Consider the following 22367-nt stretch of genomic DNA (forward strand, 5'->3'; position numbering starts at 1 on the left):
TATTAAAATTCGTAGACTTTTACTGGTCATCCGCCCCTTTTAGTTGTTAGTTTCCTTCTCTTGCAGTTATTTTAGAGTTCATAAAATAGTCATTACGCTAACGTTGGCTAAAGTTTAAATACCGAATTTGACGAATTTTGGCGTTGATAAATCAGTCTTAAAACTGAAAACAAATGTCAAGAAATTCTAAGAAGGGGCCACATTGTAATGAACAGAAAGAGAAAAAGTAGTTTCTCAATATTAGTTAATGTTAAGCCAAGCTTTTATTGAATTCAACTAGCCTCCATTTAACGAATATTATGTACCGCAAACCTTAACATCTTTAAATGCAACAATATTTACCAATAAAAATTAATAACATTATCTGGTTTATTATCTATATTACATCTTTCAAAAATGCCCGATCTTAGATTGGCAAAGTTGAATATTCTTCTTATGAACGAAAGTTATGATACTTGATTAAAACTCTTGACAAGTATTCTCGTTGTAAGGGTTTCCTATAAGCTAGCTTTACATTCACCTTGAACCCAAGAAAAGCCAATACACGAGAGCAAAAGAGCAACCCTGGATTAAAACAGGGGAGCAAAAGCGGATTTTTAGTTCTAGCCGTACCTCTAGTGGCATCAACAACTTTTTTGCGGCATGTTCCAAAGGCAATGCAACGCTCAACACAGCTTTTCCTTTTATTCAGTTACAACATATGGCAAACGACAAATATCACATTTAACCCAACTATTACTGTTCTCGCTATAAATGTGACTGCTCGGCTCTAGAGAGGATGGTTATAAGTCAGAAAACCTGTCAGCCACACTAAGAAATCACAACAGCTTGTTATCTTTTGAAGACCTAAGAATGCATTTATTTGAAGGGATCTATTTTCAATCTACATGCTGCACACCAAAGCACCTTTCGTTGTCAAGAAAGGACACCGTACTTTTTAATTTCACTTTACAAAATTTAGCATAATTGTAGCGGCTACAGTCGCCCATTTAAATAATGAAAAAGAAACCCTACCTCCGTCTTTAAATCAATTTTCTAAACCAAACTATACAAACATTCACATAATATTTTGTACATCCTCTGCACAGAAGGAATATTCATGAGGCTCGACGCTAACTCTTGTGAATTTAGTCGGTTTTTTTTCAACCTGCAATCCAACTAGCAGCAGCCACTCAAAATGATGGTTATCAAAGCCGGAACGGAAGCCAATAAATGCCGTTGCAACACCAAACTCCGACACATTATTGCCTCCGATACTTGGCAATACTTGTAGCATATAGTCATTATTACACATTAACTGGCGTATCAGGAGCAATATGCACGCAAGCCGATTGGCGTAAAATTCAGTCAGGTGTTACCTCGAATCATAGGGGAAAAGTGGCAAGGAAAATTCTCAAATCCCAAAGGATGAAGTTCCAGAATTCCATGTCGTCTTAATTACCGAACGATACGGTAACGGTTAAAGTGATCTCATAATCACTTATTTGGAAGATTACTTACAAGCGCTTTTAATAGAAAAACAGGAATACACCTAAACTGAGAGCCTCGTTGATAAGTTTTAAGCATGATCAGCACAGCTGATCAAGAGTGAGTAACCAAACTTCATACCCTTAAATCCGACAAAACACTTGCATAAGACAAATTAATATATCAACGTACCGGTAATTAATACATTTGGGAAGCAAGTCACAGAAATAAAAGGTAAAACCGGTTCTGTACTTGCAGTTGACTGTTAACGGAGTCCAGCCGACGATTGTTTTCCACAAATGTGATTACAGAAAGACGGCATCTTTATGAATTTGGCCCCAACATGAATAAGGTTCGAATGGTGTAAACTCGACAATCAACGCATTCTCTAGGAACGTATACACCTTTTTCCAGTGATGTCACGATCGTACTGGACTGCGATGTGTTGTAATGGTTATGAGTGCATAATGTTGCGATGGTAATCTATCTATTCAAGATAAAGTAGTCAAGCATTCAGCGTTTGCACGTGCGCTTGCACGTGGTTGAAGCTGCCCGTAGGAATTAGGTGCGATCACCGTGGCCAAGGCGGTCCACACGTGGTGGTATTGTTTACATTTATTCGTGGGTGAAAAAGGTCTACGCAGTTAAAGTCCATTGACGAGTGAGAACAAACTTCATGCAACGTACCTACTAGTAGTCACGTGTCGGTTTCTAAAGCAATAAGTATTTGCAGAGCAGACACTCTTGCACAGCACTGCACAGAGGGAAGTGACTGCTCTGGACCACTATGCAACGCAAATGTGGAACGTAAAACCCTGAAGCTATATTTTAATTTACAATATCACGGAAGTTGTGCGTTTCGTAATTTTTTTGTACCCACGGAATCTCCGGACACATGAGAAACTATGAGCTGAAAAAAGCATCTAGAAAGTTGACAAAAAGCGATGAAGACTGCAGAGGGACGGACACCGACGATCAATCACTTCAATCTCATCTTGTCACTTTTTTCCCATAGAACGCAACAAACTAACCAATGCAAGAATGTACCTCTGCCGTGACAAGGATACTTTTAATTATGTGATAATTTTGTTTCCAGGTACCTTGTATTGGTCGAGTCCGATTCTGACCAGCTTGAATGGATTAATTGGAGACCCTGATTCTAAAGAATTAAAAACCTGACACGACGGGTGAATACAGGTGCGCTGTTTCTGACAACCAATTAACTACTAACCCTAACTCAGCCAATGCACATGTACATTTAGTCAGTCTTTCATACAGCTAATGCCCCTTTCCCTAATTAGTCTTTGAGTTCCAGAGCCGTTTTCGCCATTCCTCGAACCGAACTTATAATCTCAAACAAGTTGCGTTTTGCTTCCTTCACTAAGTTATGTATTGACAAACTACCCACCCCCCCAAAAAAAACAAACAACTGATCAAAAAAGAAAAAGGGATCCTATTCTAGTGATCAATACGCATCGAATCCGTTTCTAATTCTGCATAGCCAATTTAGCCATCACGATTTATAGGAACCATATAAAATGTTAAAATTAACGCTACGTTGCTATCTTGTCCACAACTAAATCCATTCCAAAATACATGTATTCACACTAACTTTCCAGGGCCAGGAGAAGTTACGCCTGTGTTGTATATTTTGTCCTTTTACACAAAATCTTAACCTGCTAATATCCGCCCTCTCGAGCTACACTGAAATAATAAATTAAAACCTGGATAAATCAGCATCGTGTGTAAGACTTTTTCTCCTGCGTTAGAGTTTGCCTTACACCTGTCCATTCCTACAAACGGTTCAAATGTACGTCTCATTACCTCTGGTACAGTTCCTCTAGCTATGTACACGTCTTGGCTTTACACGGAGAACCATACACTGCTGCAAGCAAGTCTATTATTTTCTCTTAAATCATGCATATAGTTGTATTTTTTCCATCTAGCAATGCCCATACAGGCTTATCAAACAAAAATCATAGGCCAGGTCGTGTGACCAGAATACACATATATCGTTATCAACCTCACTATTAACATTAACTGCTAGCCAATATTTTTACATGTTAAACATAGGTGCAAGTCTTGACCGGTGTTTTGTCAAGGAAAGGGAGGGTATATGTATAATCTAATTCGGGGTAGGTACTTTATTCTTGCAAAAGTTTAATATTATTTTCATGATTAGGAAATTCAGTGATTTCAACAATATCAGAATTTTTTTAGAAAATGTGATTCAATTCATATGAAGATGATAGGGAAAAGTTCTGACAATTTTGCAGTGAAACACTTCTCAACATGCCCCTAAAAAACTGCCCCATTTATCATTTTCCCCCAATATACACAATAAAGGCAATCTCTTAGAATGTGAACCTAAAAATTTCAATTTAGAACCTGTATATCTAAATCTGTTGCCACATTTACGACTTAGTTCTTAATCCTTAATGCTATCTTACAAAAATCGCAATACAAACTTGCCACATTATGAAGTGATTACTCAACAAGCCAGCAAGTATGCTTTTACTACTCTCCAAATAGAAGTCTTGGCATCAGTCTACACACATAACTCTCATTCACTTTGGACAAAGACAATTCTGTCATCAAACAACTCAACTTAGACTGAATTTGCATCATTTCATTTTTTTTATATGGAAGAGAGGGTCTCCCGTCTAAAAAAAATTCTAGTTCATTTAATGTTTATAATTCATTGATTGTATACAATCTGATTTCGCAGTCACCAGATATACTCCCCTGAAGTCAACGCCTCCTGATAACACATGAAGCAAAGTGTCAAAAGTTAAGACATTATCCGCTAACTGGAAGCAGTTGTAATTAATAGAGCATTCGGATAAAAGGAATTATTGTACCAAATCTAATGCAAGAAGGACTTGAGAGACAGTTATCACACAAATGTCGATGTGTACATGGTTGAGGCATCAACTCACCGTATTTAAGGGGCCAGAAATAGATGGGAAAACATTGACAAATTCCTGGACCACTTGTCTTTAAATCTCTACCTGCACTATACTACGCCATCTGGCACACACTGAAAATCTTTAAGAGACGTTTGCGTAAGAACACTCATTGATGCGGCCCCATTAAGAAACTGGCTGTCAGTTTACGATCCTGAGAGTGCTTCTGTCATGAACACGCACTCTTGAAGCCACCTTGTACATTATAAAGAATGGGGGTGTGCATGCTGCATGCATGTCTTGAATTACGTGAAAATGTACGTTTGGGTCTACGTGCACCGTCTCCACATGTGTGTGAACATCCAAAAACCACTGGCTTAAAACCCCTAATACTTTGTGTCCACAGTCAGGGTGTAAATGAGGATTGACTGCACTAGTTCATCTTCCTTGGCCTTGCATGAAAAGGAATACAAATGCAAAAAATGAGCTTGGTGTAAAACTGCTGTCAACAGTTTGTTCGAATTTCTCTGCAGGTGTGGCTTGCAGATGTGGTCGAGTCCATTAGGCTCAGGGGTGTCTGTTGATTAAGCACTTCACTTTAGCACCAACTTCCCAGAAAAATATCTGCTTGTAACTCGATCCAAATACTTAAAAACCACCTTTGATAAGGAGCCCAACAGCACAGGCTTCACTTAAACTTTCAAAAGACTTTGAGCTTAGCATACGGTAGCTGGTCTCTGCCTTCCTCTATCCTGAAATCTAATGGTGCATTCTGAAAGACCTAAAAGGGATAGGTTTGGAAAACTCTACTGTCTACTGTGCAGACTCGTTCTTTGCACTACTGACTTGGAAGAGGATCGATGGTGGCTTGGGGATCTTGGGACTGACCGTTCTGTTGGGGTGCAGCTGCATTTACATGTTGTAGGCTACGTAGATGGGGTCCAGCTGGTCAGCCAGGAAGCCGTCACGCAGGTGCATGCGCTGCTTCTCCCCCCGGGAGTTGATGGGGATGATGCCTGGGTCCACCATCACTACCACGCCCACGATCAGGTAGTGCTCCTCCAGTACGGCATTGGTGACCAGGGGCACCAGGTCCAGGGCCTCCGACTCCTTGCCGTCCAGCTCCACCACCACCACCAGCAGGTTTGTCCAGGTGAAGACGGCGCTGGGAAGAAGGATGGGCAGGTTAAAAGGAGAATGGGGCTGCTTCCAAAAAAAGGGTCCTGGCTGCGGATTGGCAGTCACACATGCATTAATGTTGAGAAGCAGCAGAAGCTGGCTCATGGCTTCTACAGGTACAAATGTTCTTGTTGGCCAAAGCCACAACTTTTGGACGCAGCCACATATACGAAAATGAGTAGGAACACATCAGTCCCAGTGTTCTCCACAGCCTAAGATTATAGCAGGGCAGCACATGATGCAAGCACGGAGTGCAAAGCCATTACGGCGTGGGGTCTGCGGCCCCCTCAAGGGCAAGGGCCCCAGAAAATTTTGGATTCTAGAAGCTCTGTGGTGCAATCTGAGGTATTTCCTGGGCACTTTCTTTAGACTCCTTGAATCAAATTTGCTCTTGTTGAAATGCAGGCAAGATTCTTATCGGGAGGTCATCAGAAGTTGATTTTTTTTCTGGGGCATGTTCCTTTTTTTTAATGATCGGAACTTGCCATCGAGCAGATGGTTTGGGATTACATGGACAATACGTACGTGGGCACAGCGCAAGTGTATGATGCACTGTCACTTCCCTAAATCTGGATCTCAAAATAACTCCATGGTCAGATTCCGGCGACAAAATCCTATAATTCCGGCAAAATATGGTCAGTCGTCCACTCATGTATTGGAAAAACTACAAAATTACTTTCAAAATCTCAGCTTTTAATCTGGACTTACGGGATCGTCAGAAGTGACAACACTTCTAGTTCTGAGTTGGTTTTATCGGTTCCCAATAGCGACAAAATTTTTCTCATAAAAAAGTCAGCCAGAGCCATTGTAGCAAGCTGATTTTCCAATGAAGAATTTCTTGATTTCGAGGAAATTAGTTCATAAAGAACAATTTCAGTGAATTAAAAAGTGAAACTTGTGTAAGTTTTGACTTAGTTTTTCAGCTGTATACTGCAAGCAATCAGCGACTATCTCCCAGCTGCAGTTGACAAACCCATTACGTCACATACACGTACATTTCTGTTATGCCCGTACTGTAAGTGCATGCACTTATGGTGTAATCCACAACTAGGAAAAATATGCCTTTAGATTTTGGCCAATTTACAAAAAAATGGAAACTCCAAAAGTCATTTTGATTAAACATACACTATATGCAACAGTTTATAGGACTGTTAAGAAACAAGTATTTGGAATCACACATACAGAATGACCCATCACCCTGTATTTTTTGGTCGATTTTTGAGAAGCCGTTCCAAAATGTCTAAGTTTGAAACAGAAATCTAGCTGGCAAAAACTTTCTCTTCTAGATGTCTTCTGAAACAAACATTTTGTACAAGAAGCTTACATTTCACCTGAATTTGTTTGATAATGTGAAACACATAAGAAATACTTTTAGAAACAGAAGAAAAGAAGTTTTATTTCAAGTGATCCGGATCTAAGAAAAATCAGGAACTACATGAAGGAAGTTGGCTGAATTTTCCGAGGAAAAAACACACCGCATTTGAGGTACTGATTCTTGACACTACAAAATGAAAATGCTATGACTGGGAGATTAGAACCAGTCCAATTTTGTGCTTTTGTACTGTATACTGCATCTGGCTTCACGCTGAATAATGATAGCAATCTCGTCATGTTCATTCTATAAAGTGGGGTAGAATTCTTTGCATAAACTCTGAAGATGGTGGAAACTAGGGAAAATCCAACAGAAAAAATAGCAGGGCGGTGAGAATTTTGGCAGGGTGGCAAAACTTCAGCGGGGTGGTCTAAACTTTGTGGAGAACACTGAGTCCCTGGACTACCATTTCCCACAACCGTTTAGATATATTGCCAGTATATCAATATTTGAAATCAGTGTTGTAGTCGAGTCACCAATGCCGAGTCCAAGTCCCAAGCCTCAAGTCTGAGCCCAATTCTTGAGTCACAACCTTGAGTTCGAGTCATGTCACTTCGACTTCAGTTTCGCTGGTTCCTCTCAGAGTTTGAACATTGCGGTTTTGAACGCAGCTTCAAAACGGATGGAACCAGTGAGACCAAAGTCTAAGCTGAATCCAATCGTATGGAAACTGCCCATATGAACACCACAACCAGCGCAGGCCAAGCATTTTTATCTACACATGAGCCTGGCCATTTTACTAAAAGTGTTCATAATTGCGACTGGTTCTGGGGACTTTGACATGTTTGAGGCTGAATACGTTTGAAATGGATATTAAGCTGTACATAAATGGGCGACGTGGAAAATGACCAATGCGACGACACTCCGCACATGCAAACCAGTGATAGCACGGGTGCATACAAATTACTTTTCGATGGTGTATACAGTAAATGTGTTTAATGAAAATACATGACTCAAGTCAAGAGTCACCAAGCTCAAGTCGGAGTCATTGTGATCAAGTCCGAGTCATTATCCAATGTGACTCGAGTCGAGTCCAAGTCATGAAAAATTTGACTCAAGTCTGAGTCCTGGACTCAAGTCATACAACACTGTCTGTAACATATGTAGGTGACTGCAGGAATACGGGGCTTCTGCCAACGAATACAAAGTACGGAGCTTGGGAAAGAAATGTACTGGTTGACGTGTTGCATGAAATTCGTTGTAGAGTTATTTCTCTCAAACAAGACTCCATGTATCTAACTTATCAATTGCTATTTTTGTTACATGTCCAAACCCTGCCTCATAACTGAAAATTTGTAGATCACAGCAATAGACCGACTGCACCCAAAAAAACTGATGGTTGGCAAAGTACTCTGACCACTGATGTGCTAAGTATCTATACCAAAAAGCGGCTTCGTTTTTGGTGAACAACACTTAAAACACACTCTGATATAGGAGGACACCATGTTTGCTGATGTTGTAAAGGTCTATTGTTTCTTTGTTAATGCATCATTAAGTGCAACTTCTGAAAACGTGCATAATTAAAGAAGATAATAAAGTGTGCTGAGTGTTTACCATTCGCAGACATTCTTGTGGCATCGGAGGACTGTGTTCTCAATGTCAATTGGATGGTACCTCATACCACGCATCATCAGTGTCTCATCCAGGGAACCAACCACAAACAGAGCATCGTGCCGATCTGTGTCGGAGGAGAACAGAACAGACATTTGTTAGGGCAAAGTCATCCAAAGTTGTGACATCCAGCAGCATGGGATGCAAAATTTATGTTAAATATTAGGCTTATGGTAGGGGTCACTCATAGTTCATTGGGCACAACCACTGAACTAGTGCCCTCCCTGCCAGTCAAATACTGCATATTTGTCAGTCACAGATCATCCAAACATATTGAAAATCACTACTGTCCTAATATAGACAATAACTGGTCCCCTTGCTGCTGTTCAAACGGTGGTTACACAGAGTGCCATGCGTACACTGACATGTACTAGTGCCCCAAGCATAAATGCTGGTCAATACATGCTTATCAGCTATGACTATGAATCCCTCCTGGTGTGCATAGTTATAAACTATTGCCCTCTCTGTCAATATTAAGCAAGAGATAAAGTACTCACCTCCGTCAGCCTGAGTCAGGTCAGTCCTCTTGATGAAGCCCAGGTAGCCTGTCCTGGCGTACATTGTTTGTGTGTCTCCAGTCATCAGTCTGGCGTTGAAGTGGTCATTGCGTAGTGAGTCATCACCATAAATGGTGTAGTAGCCGCAGGAGTTGTGTGGACTGTTTACCCAGATCTTTGAATGAGGGTGGGAGAAAAAATTATCAATAAACTAATCTATGAATAGAACTGAAATAACTCATAAGCTGTTTACTTCGTTGCTCGAAAGTTCGAACAGAATGCTCTGTTTAATGTATATGTCCGTTCCAGAAACAAAGATAAAGGGAAGGGACGATGACTCAAGAGAGGATGGCGGCACTAGGAAGAAAAAAGTTCACAGGCAACAGCTGAATAATCGCAACAGGATGGAGAGAATCACGAGTCTATAACCTTGTTTTCTGACAATTCATCTGAGGAAAAAAATCAATCCAAAGTGAGTTCCCTACCTCTCCCAGATGAGAGTCAGCGCACTGCCCCATGGTTTCTGGGTGGGCAATCACAACCTTCACCCCCGGTAAAATCTGAAAAGAGGGGGAGGGAAATGAAAAAAAGTAATGTCATCATTTCACAGTGACAGTCCCCGAGCCTCGCTGGGTAGGACACCGTGCCTTGATTGCTCTAGGAAAAACATTTCCCTCTGTGAAAGGCATCTGTAGGTAAATGCAACAAGGTGATTTTGAGAAAAGGGCAGGCACTTATGCCATGTTCAATATATTTTAGGTTCATAAGAAGCTCTGCAACAGAAATATGACCACTACTTTTGCTCCGACAACAAGTGACCTTCAATTCTTATGTGTATCCTCTACACTGGAAGGGCCATTATGGACAAAGCCGGTGAGACGTTACTGCTGTAGTACAAACAGAAACACTGCATGCGGCATGCAGTCTTAAATTTATACCATGAGTGAATTTTCGGTGAGTCACAACACCTTCAGAGGCACTTGCAATTATGCACATACATAACCTGTACCCAAACGTGGGATTATGCAGTAATGACTCTTAATTCTGGTAATCTGGTTTGTCAACAGAATACATTCTTTTTGGGTAGGTCTGACACTGTCTGTAACGCTGGTATGTGGCTCGAGGTATTCCTGCAGGTGGGTGATGGGTTTATCAGATGCTGGTTTACCTTGCCAGATTCCATAAGGCACACGCTCTGCGGACTCCCCTTCTCAACGATGGTCACTCTATCGTTACGTAGTGCCCTCGTGTCGCAGTACACCTGGGTTGGGTCTGGACTTGAGGCTCCCTAAGACGGGGGAAGAAAATTGGTGGCCCGGCATTTGATACATCTAGTGCAGAAATGATCCCTTATTGCAAAATGTTTTAATTATCCCTTGACAAGGGGTTCACCAGCAAAAAGTGAACGTGGAAGAATGGCTGGTTGGCTCTGTTGGTAGACAACAGGAGTGGCATTCCAGGTATATAAAATTTCAAATCAGGAAGTTTCCCTTGTTTAGGTTGTAAAATTGATTGTGCTAGTATTGTCATTTTCTTTAGTTTAACGATGAATAAACTGTACATAAATATTAAATATTTGACAAAGGGTCACACCTGTACAAAAATGCTACCAGAAACTGTCCCATGCAATTTATAAAATTCAAGCACACAAGGCCAACAGTAATGGTGAAGTGGGATACACAGACTACACAAGGGAAATTTTCACGTAGTAACTGTTGGTAAATGCAAATAGTAGAGAGGTCAACTTGACACAGTTCATTTGCAACAACTAACGTCAGAAGGATAATGCAATATCTTATCACACTGGCAAATGAGGCACAATTATTTCAGAGGACATTGGACGTCTCCACGTCTTGAGTGTGAGATGAGAGGACAGGCACATGTACCTGAAGTCCAATGGCAACATTGACTCGGCAGCCGAATGAGGTGCTGACAGCTCGGGCAGAGAGCCCTAGGCTGCGGAACAGCTTGGAGAAGGAGTTGGTCAGCGCGATCCTAGGCCTCTCCTCTGCAACAATGACGCAGGTCCGCACGGCTGACAGGTTGATTCCTTTGGCCTGCAAACAAAGGAGACCTTGTCAATCCTTGCTTGGTGCTTGCTCGCACTTTCTTTGCCCTCTGTCTCTGTGACCCAGAGTTACAATCCCATGTGGGCCGGAGTGTGGATCAGGTTCTCAGTCCACCTGACACTGTGCATTTTCCGCCAGGATACATATCTGGGATTTTTTCTCACCTTTAAAAGCGAATATTTTATAATTGTCTTCTCTCTACAAATTTCTTCAGGTTTGTGAGCGCCTTTGGTATATTTGAAACATCCTTTGTTGCTTTACCAGAATATAACAATATGAAAATTAAAAAGCCACAATGCTCATGTTTTGGATTTTGCTGTAACTGCCACATGAATATGTTTAGTGAAATCAACAACCACATCATCCATCTTTGAGGTTTGGGCATGTTTTCACCCTAATTTTCAGCTGTTCAAAAATGTGCAATAGGTCTGGATTTTTTTTATTATGTCATAGATCTATCATCATAATGATCAAGACAATACAGCACGGGCTGAACCTGTCTGACAAGCATACATACAGGCTTTTGAAAAAAAAAAACTAGAGTTTTTGCATATATCTCAAACATTTCCCACAGCTGTAGGACCTAGAAACTTGGAATTACTGCACATTGTAGCCCTACAATTCAACTTTTTCACCATATTGAAACCTTTGGCAAACCTCCATGAAACTGGGACTATGAGTAGGTCATACCGACCTTAGCAGTGTAGGGCTGTGCCGAATAGCCAAATATCCAGATAATCGATCAAGTGTTGAATATTTGAATATTATTTTCAGAATTCAAATATTCGAATGCAAAATTCATGAAACTGAAGGGAGAATTTTCTTTTGTTTTAAATGCACAAAAATTGCACTGCCGAGGCTTGTTTCATGCAGACTCAAATAAAAAGTGACAGAAATCTTGCAACGATTCAAAAACTAATTTATTCATTACAAATTTTAAAGGACACAAACTATTCTTTGTCTCTAAATCTTGCTCAATGATGGCTGGAGATACTCCCAGATGTGAGAAGCTATTACAGTGATTAAAATGTGCAACTCTGTAAGTCAAATATTCAAATAGTGACTTAATCAAATTGACTAAGCCCTATAGCAGTGTGACCCTGACCTAGCCAACAACCCTATTTCTACTGGCAATCTCTGAGGTGAAGCGTTATGAAAGCCACAGCGGAAACCAAAACAAGCCTACCTTGAGCGCTCCGGTAGATTGGCCCAGTCCTTTGGTGCAAAGCTCCAGAACCGAGTAGGAGCAGAACGTGTCCCTCACTGCATAGTTGGAAAACACAAAATGCCCACATATGCACCATTGGTTATCTGTGACTTATCTACATGTAAACTGTTTAAAAAAAGTCAAACAAAAATTACAAGTAGCCACCTGTGAAATAACTCTGTCAGATTTTGGATCAATTCATCTGCATAGAGTGTCATGGGACAGACCTATGGGTACATCATATTTAAGAAGTTGGTTAGAACACAAATACTTAAAAACACCTTTCAAGCCACACTATAGTCTCTACAGTCACTCACAAGTACTGTAAACTGCATACACTGTAAAACAATAGCTCCAAACCAACAGTGTTTGTTGCTTTGAACCTACCCTTATGCTGACTGAGTGCACTCAACCAAAGAGAAGGGTTCGTTTCTATCTCAGCAGGTGGAATTAGGATTGACTGATGTCCCGAATACACACTGCAATGTCACAGAGAAATATGTACCTTGATTAAAAACCATCTACATTACCAATAAATCTTTATTACAATGACAGGTTCTGCTCACGGAAAGATACCACATGAGGGTTAAAGGAAAGTTTAATTATATGCAAATATGCTGCAAAAGCCATGATTATCTTTGGCTAAGATTATCTAGATGTAAAAAAAATTTGCCTGAAGACTTTGAGAGTTTTAATTTTTGAATATTTAAGTTTAATGTTTTGGATTTAAACTGCATGGGTCGTATACTGTGACCTGAACTTCACTCCATTTCTGGAAAATCTGCACGGGGGTTCACACAAATAGGTTCAAATGTGGATCAAGTGTGTCTCACCTAGTGAGTACCCAAAGGACAAAGCCCAGGCCACTGTAAGGGTCCAGACACAGGCAGACTACCCTGGATGGGTAGAGCTCGCAGGCAAGCTTCTGGGAGCGGCACACTGCACTGGCTGAGGCGTGGGACATCTGCAACAACCAAACATATCAAAGAATTACTGCGACACTTATCCCAACTGCAAGCTGAAAAATGTGATCGATCATTTCTGCGCGTGGGCTAGAGTCCAGTCGCACACACATTACCAACATCTGGCCACAACAAATTGTTGGTGCATGCTTAGCGGGAAGTTCTTTGTGAATGTTGGTGACATCGACAACTAGATAGTCAGGCATATTTGAGTACAGTCTGTTGTTGATTTGCACTGTCAGACAACAGAGCGATGTTTCGCACCACTCACAGCTAGGAACTGTTTGCACCTAAATGCCTCAACAAAAGCACATGTGCATATTTGCCAATAAAGCATGTCTGGAGGATGCAATGCAACACTGGAGAGGAACATAAGTCTGGTACCCAGTATTCAAAGGATTGAACTTTCATTAGATTACTGACACAGCGACCATTCAGAAACTCTTCAGCAGATGACTGATCATGATCATCTGTAATTGGAAATTCTGCCCAAGTAAGACTCCCCTGCGTTGCTAGCTGCGACTACACCACTGACCTTGACACCAGCCAGCATCCCTGTGGTCGACACACTAAAGTCAAGGTAACACATCATCTCGGCGGTGGGAGCCCTGTAAGTACCGCCCAGTTTCTTCTTGGGCAGGTCATCCATGTCTAGAAGCTGGGGCCAGGTCTTGACATCAACTGTGCCCATTGCCTCCTGCCGATCAGGAAATAAAAAAATGTGCACATACCATTGTTTGTTTAAAACACAATCATACTAAATAATGTGAATTCTGGGAGTTAGATTAAATAAAAATGACATCCTGGCTTTTCAAAATTTCTGTTCAGTCTGTGTCTAAGCTTTTCCGAGCCTTCTATTTTATGGCCCCTTTTGATATCACACCCAAAGCATTATGCAGCTTGGGTTTTCCACCTCCCATTTTTATTGGGATTTTCTAGGCGTAAGTCTGTTTATTTCTCCAAGTCCTAGAAACGAGTGAAATTTCTAGCGAAGCGCTGAGTACCAATGGCAAATTTTCAGAGGTCATTAGCTCTGATTTGAGAAAGAAGTGAGTGAAATAAAAAAAATTACCTTTGACTTCAGGAGTTTGATGATAGCGGCTGTGGACAACACTGCAATGGACTTGCTGACTTCCACAATCATGCGCACCGTGGGCAGAGTCGTCACAAGGTTCTGGGGGTGAGGGGGCCGCACAGTCACGGGAACAGCACCTGGTACCGGTTGTTTTACAAAGACAGCAACGTTGTATCAAGCACTGGCATAAGTGCGTGTATTTACATCCCAGGAGTGAAATGGGAAATTCAAAACTTCGGATCTGTTGCACAGCAAATGATTTCAACATCAATCCAGGTGGATGGACAACTGAAGACGGACGGCACAACATTTTGATCCCAATGAAATCTTTCTCATTAAAAACAATCTCCGCTAAGAATGAAGTGTCAGGCGCCATTACTTTTTTCAGATTTATTTCAGGTCACTGAGGTATACAGAGGTTTGACAGAAATTTTTGTAACTTTTTATTGTCTTTTTTTCAATGGAAAGTGCAGGAGACACTGACCAATGTAGAGACAGCCGTAAAAGGCAGCAATGAGGTCCACGCCAGGGGGGAAGATTAAGGCCACGTGGTCACCCGTGTTGATGCGTCCCTTCTCCTGGAGCAGAGCTCCAATCTTCTCGGCTTTCTTGTGGAGCTGGCTGCAGGTCAGGGCCAGTGATACTGCACCCTGTTGAACAAGAACAATCAATAATCTAAATACCCACACTGCAGTGTTGTCGACTTGAATTGCTGAAGTGGACTTCTGTTGCAATTTATGTGACTTGAGACATGACTTGGAAAAAAAGACTGTGACTTGATGCGACTAGGGAGAGAAATGACTGGACTTGATTTGAACAAGCCATTAACAAGTTTTGCAGACATAAATACAAGAACAACCCTTTCTGCCCATGAGAGGTCAAAAATCAAAGCTCACTTTGCTGACTCCCATGGGGAAATTTTAACTTCTGTCAGGTTCGTTAAAAATATTATGATTAAACACAAAAAATTATTATGAAAATCAGAATTCAAATTTCCATTTCTTAAAGGGAAGAAAGTACAATCTTGTATTCAATATCATGTAAAGGAGGAACACTCACATTGGAATTGAAATATATCAAAATGAAATTTAGAGAAAATAAAAAAAAACCAAATGTATAACTAAAATATTGGCAAAGCCACATAAGATCTCAGATTTCTCAATTTATATGGAATCTCAAATTTCCCGATTTATAAAGAATTTTGTAGATTTTGATTCATAAAACAAAGAGAGTCTGACTGGTTTGATGTCACATGATTACAGGTGCAAAACACACGAAGTGAAGTGAAGAACAGCTTGGGGAATCTTCTCTTTGAAATTTTGAAAAGAAACTTATAAAAGGCAGTGGTAAATTTTAAAAAGTACATTTAAAGTTGCGAGTATAAATCATTTCCCAATCTTGATCCTCCAAACGGACGATTTTGGAGACTAATGTCGACAAAATTTCAAGAAAATCTGTAAAACTGATGCTGAAAAGTGTTTGATTTGACACAGAATGACCAACAGCCAAAACAAAGTTGATGGTGAACTTGAACCTGAGGTTCAAGTTGTCGAGATTTTAATGTATAAGTACTTCCACAAGTGACATTTGACTGACCAACGGTATTGTGACCTGTCAACATTTCCCTTTTCCAAATGAAAGAAACACTTAGATTTGAAATGCTTTTGTGCGCACAGAAAACACCCCTCCTGCTTTTTTGTTCAATTCCTCATCCACAGTTCCGCTGAATCACTGAGGAAATTCATATTGCTTTAATTTAAAAGTAATTTTGAAACTGAAGTTTGAATGATGACTACGGCATATTTCTTGGTATCACAAACTCAACTGGTTCTCTGACTCTTTGGGTTTATGGCACACATTCAGTGCTTTTAATAGTTACCAGCTAATAAGAGGCTGATGAACAGCACAATTTGTGCGTGCTCACTACTTACTGCACGTGTGGAATCTCAGTACCGCTGGTATATTACACAGTCCGCTCTAGCTTCATCGTCAATCCCAACATAAAGTAATTTTCATTCAAATTGTTTTATTTGACAAAACTACTCTTAACTTAAAACAGTAAGCACTACCACTTCCGCACAAAAGTAGTTTGGGCCGACAGGGTTTGAAAGTTACAAATACAGTCAGGCAAGTGTACATCAACTGCGTTTCCACCTCAGAAGACAAAATTCCTTCAGTCTCTTGTTCATAGGTTTGGTACAGTCATTTTCCTAGTTCCGAATCGCGAAAATTATTCGGTAAGATTGCAGCTACAAAAATCCTCAAATTTGAGTGAAATATGGTCACAAGTCAACTTTATGTTTTGGAGATACATGTAACTCAAATTTTTTTTTCCAAATCTAAGCTTTTATATTTGGATCACAGGATTGACAAAAGTGAAGACGACGCCTTTCCTAGTTCTGGATCGATTTCGGATCGAGACAAAAACGTCTTCACAAATAAAAAGTAACCATGCGAAATATCCATTTTCAGCCAAAACCATTATAAAAGGTTGCTTTTCTACTATAAAGAATTCCAATGAACTAAAAAGTAGAAATTGCATAATGTTTGACTTGAATTTTCAACTGTACAGTGAGCTATCAACAGTACGCCCCCCTGCGCCGCACAGCTGACGAACCCATTACGTCACATACATTTCTGCTGCATCCGAGTAGTTGAGTTCGCAACAAATTTGCGTGGTAATGCTGCACGATCCGAAAGTAGGGAGAAAACTTTCAGTTTTGGGTCAATTAACAAAAAACAGAAACTCTAAAAGTCATTTTGATTAAGCAGACATTAAATGCAAAAGTTTATATTACTATTCAATATAAAAAAGCATTTGAAATCACACGTAGTGAGTGACCTATCCCTCCGTGAATTTTAGTCGGTTTTTTCGCTTTTGTGAACTAGGAAAACTCCCGAACTAGGAAAGCGACTGCAGTACAATGGGCGGTGTACATAACACCTCAATCTCGGAACTGACGTTTCATGTATGACCGTGGGACCGGGTTTTCAGCGGCACCGTGATATTTCAGGAAGTCTGCAGTTCAGTATGAAATTTCACAGACATTTTATACATGGATGTTTGTTCCTAATTTATTTATTTTTTTTTACGGGTACCCGGCCCGAAAAAATGGAACCAGGTTTTGATGTTGACGGGCGGGTACCCAGGTACCGGTACCTGGCACATGCCTACCTATGACAACGGCATAAAATGTCTCAGCGGAAAACATAAAAATGCACCATTCATGTACAGTAACTTCACTCATTTATGAAAGAAAAAAATGGGCAAATGGAGTAAAGTTCACCATCTAAAACTGAAACGCTTACCTTATTGTTGAGAAGAGTGAAAAGTACGTGGTCAGGGGTACTTTGGGCACGCCATTTCAACACCTCAGACAAGAACTGATACTAGAACAAAGAAAATAATACCATAACGGCCAAGTTTAATTGGGAATTCTTTTCAGTGGGCCTCAAGGGTTCAAATCAGGGTTACAGTGGAGTATTTCGTGAGTACTTGAAAAATCACTTTTCACTAGATACCACACACACACACTGGCCGAAGGCCTTCCAACACAGACTAGCGTCATCTTTGCAATTTATCAAGTCATGTTAACATAGTCCTGATTTATTGCTCTGTGATACCCAGCCCAGGTATACCCTTATCTCTCCCAAATAAAAAATCTTAACGACATCAGGAGAAACAATAGCCCCAATTCCCTGTTTGTAAGAATAACGTACTAAAGACTCAGGAGTAATCAAGCACTAGATATGAACTGGAAGCCGAATCAGACCCTGCTGCTTAATAGTTAGCAGAACAGTTGTCTTTACTTCACAGCATCAAATGTTGCTTAAACCTGAAGCACAACGTCATGGTGTGATTGTGCTAATGGTCGCACTCATATAGAGATTTCCACTTTGACATAAAGCTAAACAACTTCTTTCTTGGAGGGTGTCGTTTTGCTGAGCTCACTGCTTACAGTCACCATTAAAATTCACGGAGCCTCTGTTAGTGTAAAATTGCCTGCTTAGCAGTGCTATGAAATTGGGTTCAGCAGTAAACTTAAGCCCTATCCTCCAAGATGCCTTCTGGTGCAAACCATGGGCAAACCCTATTTTACCTTCTTAGCAGCATCATTCTCGTCATCCAGTGTTCCAATGTCACGACCCGATGCTCCGGCTATGCGGGACCCGGCCACCAGGTTGCCCATCATGACCGAGGCCGGGCCGATGTCACCCGGCTTGGTTCGGGGCTTGGGTAGATTGGTCACACAGCTGCAGAGAATGGCCATCGGTGAAACAATCAATAGGCATTCAACTCCTTGGATAACACTTCTTGGAACCTGTTCTGATTGTCTTATCATCTGCTCCTCCACATGAACCAGCACTTCATTCAATCTCCAAGGTAACAGTGTAAAAAGCGTCTGCATTTCCCATTTGTGCAAGACCCTACAAACCATCCAGCTGGGTTTTGAAGGCAAACACTCAATGCATCAGTTACAGTACATAAGTTGTGTTAGAAGTTTTGTTATTGCCTTTACATACAATCCAAAATCATGACAAAGACCACTGATTTTCATTAAATTGTTACATTTCCATTCTATTCCTTCTATTTATGACTGTCAAGTGGGTTTGCTATCCACTGCTCCTCTAACTTCAACCGACCAGCCAACCCAAGCAAGCTTGAGGGTTGAGTGGTGAGCTTTCTGCACTTGTAAGCTTGAGGTTGTGGGTTGGAGTGCAACCAAAATAAAGCTTTTGTTTGTTTCGCAAGCGTACTAAATATGAGTGCAAAGTGCTTATGAATATAAAGGGCAAGACATTTATGGAAAAATTAACATCCCTGACATTAAATTACATCTTGCAAAATCTGAATGTTCGTATTAATTTTTACGGTGGGAAAAAACCACATAACGACACAAACAGAACTGCAGGGCTAATGCCTCGACACTGACTGCTCCTGTCAAAAACTTTTGGTCAAAAAATGGGAAAAAAATATCAGAAGATAGCACTTTGAACAAGGCATTATATCCCAGTGACTTGGATTTCATATCTGAGGAGACTTACGTGTGGGGACACATCAAGACATTGGTAGGGTGGAGAGACCCTTCTAGAAATCGGTGCTTTGTGTCAGAAAGGTGAATCCCTCCAAGTGGGGTCTGAAAACAAGGAAGGATCAATCCTTTTAAGAAAAGGAAGAGGAATCTTGTACAGAAGGTCATCACTTTCCCAAGGAAATTTCTCAAGCATAAAAAAACCACTCATGCTTTGTCAATTATTTTTATCCCCAAAATATCTTCACAAAATATGAAATATAACATATAACTACTAGTTCTTTGAGTCAAACTTTTTTGGGTTCAGCTAGTTTCAAGAGGTCCAACAAGATGGGAGAATTTGGAGGATTTACCTTGGGGAGTGAGTTGGGAGGGACCAGCGCCAAGCAGTACACGCCAACCTGGTGAATGCTGTCTATGGCTTGCAAGACACGACTCATCCACTGGAAACACTGTAGACAGATCACAAAGAAAGTACTTGAATAAGCATTTGTTTGCAGTGCAAACAAAAACAAACAAAAAAACCACCCGGTAATGGTCACGTATGGCAATCATGCCATCCATTGCATTCAGGACTGTGCAGCCCTGCCAAAATTATTCTCCAGCGGACTCAACATCTCAGTTAAAGCCACTGGGTCTCAGCAGAGTGATGGACAAAAAAATTGAAAATGGGTCCAAATAAGAAATGTACAGGAACTTGAGCTCTGAAGCTCGTAAATAGTTAACCTCAAGTGGACTTTATGTCTGTACCTCTTCTTCGGTGGCCTCTGGTCTCTGTTCAGCTATGATGATCACTCGTTCGTCTCTCAAAACCTTGATGGAGAATACAGCAATTCTGAAAGGAGACAAACGAAGAACTTTTCCATTCACATTTATGCCACTCCCATTATGTTTGAAATTTCCGCACTTAACTGAAACAACCGCAACGACCTTTCTCGTGAGAGATGCTTTTTCTTTCCATTTTGATCAATATCTCACGGTCTGGCAGACCCTCACCTCCCCCTGAAGATGAACTTCATGGGCTCCACGGCCAGGACGGTGGCGATGATGTCATCTGTGTTGTGTCTTCTTCCTCCGCACACCATCAGTCCATCCACCTTGCCACACACGAACACCAAACCGCCCTAAAGAGAGTACCAAAAAATGGAGCAGTCAGTTCATGTAATCACTACCAGATGTATGAAAAAATTTTAGAGGAGATATCTCTTTTAGCAGCAACACAGAGAGTCTAAATCAAGAAAATCTTTTTGTTCAAATCAGCTATAGTTCAATATTGCAACAGGCACTGGATTTGCCACAACAGTGGACTGAAGGTAATCCCTTGTACATATATCTACAACCAGTGGATCCAACATTGAGAACCCAAAGTCTGGTGGGCTACACAGTCTAAAGAAACTGGACTGTGATATGAAACTTGATCTTCGATTGAGTCAACTGTCTGACATGAGTGAAACACCTAAAACTGACTTGATAGCACTGCGACTTACAGGTCCTAGGAAGCCCAGCAGACCAGTTCTGACAAAACGCTCACTGCTGACTTCACTCCCATCATCCCCGAGTGGAATGACCTGAATGAGTAGATTTCAAACAAAGGTAAGTGAGTAATAGGGCCTCTGACATGAATGTAGGAAAGCATTTGCTGAAACTTATCACCCCTCTTTTTAATAATGCTTTGAAACTATCAGACATCCTTTTAGATCTACTGACAAGTAAATTATATAACATTTAAAAGTTTGGCACTAAAACGGCTGTAACCTTTCTGGAATTAAATCACACTTTTGTCAATGAATATGCAAGTTTCATTGGCAGAAAAACTAAATGGCTTCAAAATGCCCTTCAAAATTAAGAACGACAAATAAAAATGGGGCCAAATGGAACACAAGGGCAGATAATTTACAATAACTGTGTTCAATATTCTGTTGCATACCTCCCGTTACACTATCCACAACACTCAATGATTGTATCTTGTGAGTTACAGCTCAGGAGATTGAGGCCTTGCAGAGTCACGACAACCAAACTACTCACATTGAATGTTGTGTTAGTCTTTCCCCTCAGCCCCCAGTAGGAGGTTCCGACGGCTTCCGAGGCAACGCACAGCTCCCCGATCTCATCTGTCTTGCACAGCACTGGTGGCCCATCCACCTTGACCACAACCATGGCAGCTGTTAAATAGTGAAAAAAGCAATGTGTTCACGGTTACTTCCCAAGCCTTCCTCTCAATAAGAACCCAACTCCTTCTACACAATCCACTACTCTGCAAGAAAAACAATGGCACAGTTTTAATACTGAAGTTTTGATGGAGTATGGAGTCCCTTGTAAAGTACAGTGGCTGGGCTTGACCTTCCTTAACCGTGCAAAATCCTTTGAAACCTAATGCTTGATTTAGAAGAGTCAGGGAACATGATCCTTAAATTCATGGAAAAACCAAATCATTATGACTTCTTGCCACTTTCATCAATAAAAATAAAGCAATGCCGATGTGACAACCTTTACTGCCAACATGCGCATGTAATTTGAATACCAGACTACCATGTATCAGTGGGTGGTACAGTAATGACCGGCACGGTCTAACAACTTAAAGGAAGTGTAGCGTTATCTACTTCTCACTTGCGAAGGCCCAGAACAGATTCCAAGTTTACACTTACATCCTGGCATGACAACTCCAACATCTTGCAGAGTCAGTGAGGTCAACTTGTCGTCGGTGTCAACCCGAACGACGCCATAGCTCAGTCCCGCCATCGACAGCACACCACGACCTGAGGCCGTGCTCCCGGTCTTGCCCGGCCTGAAACCAGAGATGAAATCAGTTCTAATAAGCAGGGACTGCAACAGCAACAGGCTCAAGCCCTTGTATTGAGCATGTTGGCTCTATGCGAAAGTGTGATCCCTTGCCCAACAGCACCAACAAATATACATCATCAATAAATTAACTTTGACTTCCCAGGGTGTGTGTGGAATCATATTGAAATTGGAGGATTTATCCTAGTTA

General features: G+C 41.0%; 1 protein-coding gene across 1 annotated transcript in view; it reads right to left on the reverse strand.

Moving 5' to 3' along the window:
* Positions 1 to 240: 240 nt before the first annotated feature.
* Positions 241 to 22367, reverse strand: part of LOC110988279 (disco-interacting protein 2 homolog C-like) — a 44908-nt gene continuing 22781 nt past the window's right edge. Inside the window, exons 18-38 of the mRNA XM_022251638.2 lie at positions 22024 to 22163; positions 21404 to 21540; positions 20866 to 20946; positions 20375 to 20502; positions 20129 to 20213; positions 19732 to 19830; positions 19392 to 19483; positions 18446 to 18599; positions 17655 to 17735; positions 14830 to 14995; positions 14343 to 14482; positions 13806 to 13967; positions 13142 to 13272; positions 12696 to 12787; positions 12288 to 12364; positions 10919 to 11089; positions 10201 to 10320; positions 9518 to 9592; positions 9033 to 9207; positions 8479 to 8602; positions 241 to 5538 (exon numbers count right to left, since the gene is read on the reverse strand). Of these exons, the coding sequence (XP_022107330.2) occupies positions 5286 to 5538; positions 8479 to 8602; positions 9033 to 9207; positions 9518 to 9592; positions 10201 to 10320; positions 10919 to 11089; positions 12288 to 12364; positions 12696 to 12787; positions 13142 to 13272; positions 13806 to 13967; positions 14343 to 14482; positions 14830 to 14995; positions 17655 to 17735; positions 18446 to 18599; positions 19392 to 19483; positions 19732 to 19830; positions 20129 to 20213; positions 20375 to 20502; positions 20866 to 20946; positions 21404 to 21540; positions 22024 to 22163 (2683 nt within the window). The 3' untranslated portion in view covers positions 241 to 5285. The remainder of the gene's footprint in view (positions 5539 to 8478; positions 8603 to 9032; positions 9208 to 9517; positions 9593 to 10200; positions 10321 to 10918; positions 11090 to 12287; positions 12365 to 12695; positions 12788 to 13141; positions 13273 to 13805; positions 13968 to 14342; positions 14483 to 14829; positions 14996 to 17654; positions 17736 to 18445; positions 18600 to 19391; positions 19484 to 19731; positions 19831 to 20128; positions 20214 to 20374; positions 20503 to 20865; positions 20947 to 21403; positions 21541 to 22023; positions 22164 to 22367) is intronic.

Source organism: Acanthaster planci, linkage group LG03 (genome assembly GCF_054643075.1).
Source record: "Acanthaster planci isolate LZ-2023a linkage group LG03, COTS_SCS, whole genome shotgun sequence".
In the NCBI taxonomy this organism is placed as follows: Eukaryota; Metazoa; Echinodermata; class Asteroidea; order Valvatida; family Acanthasteridae; genus Acanthaster; species Acanthaster planci.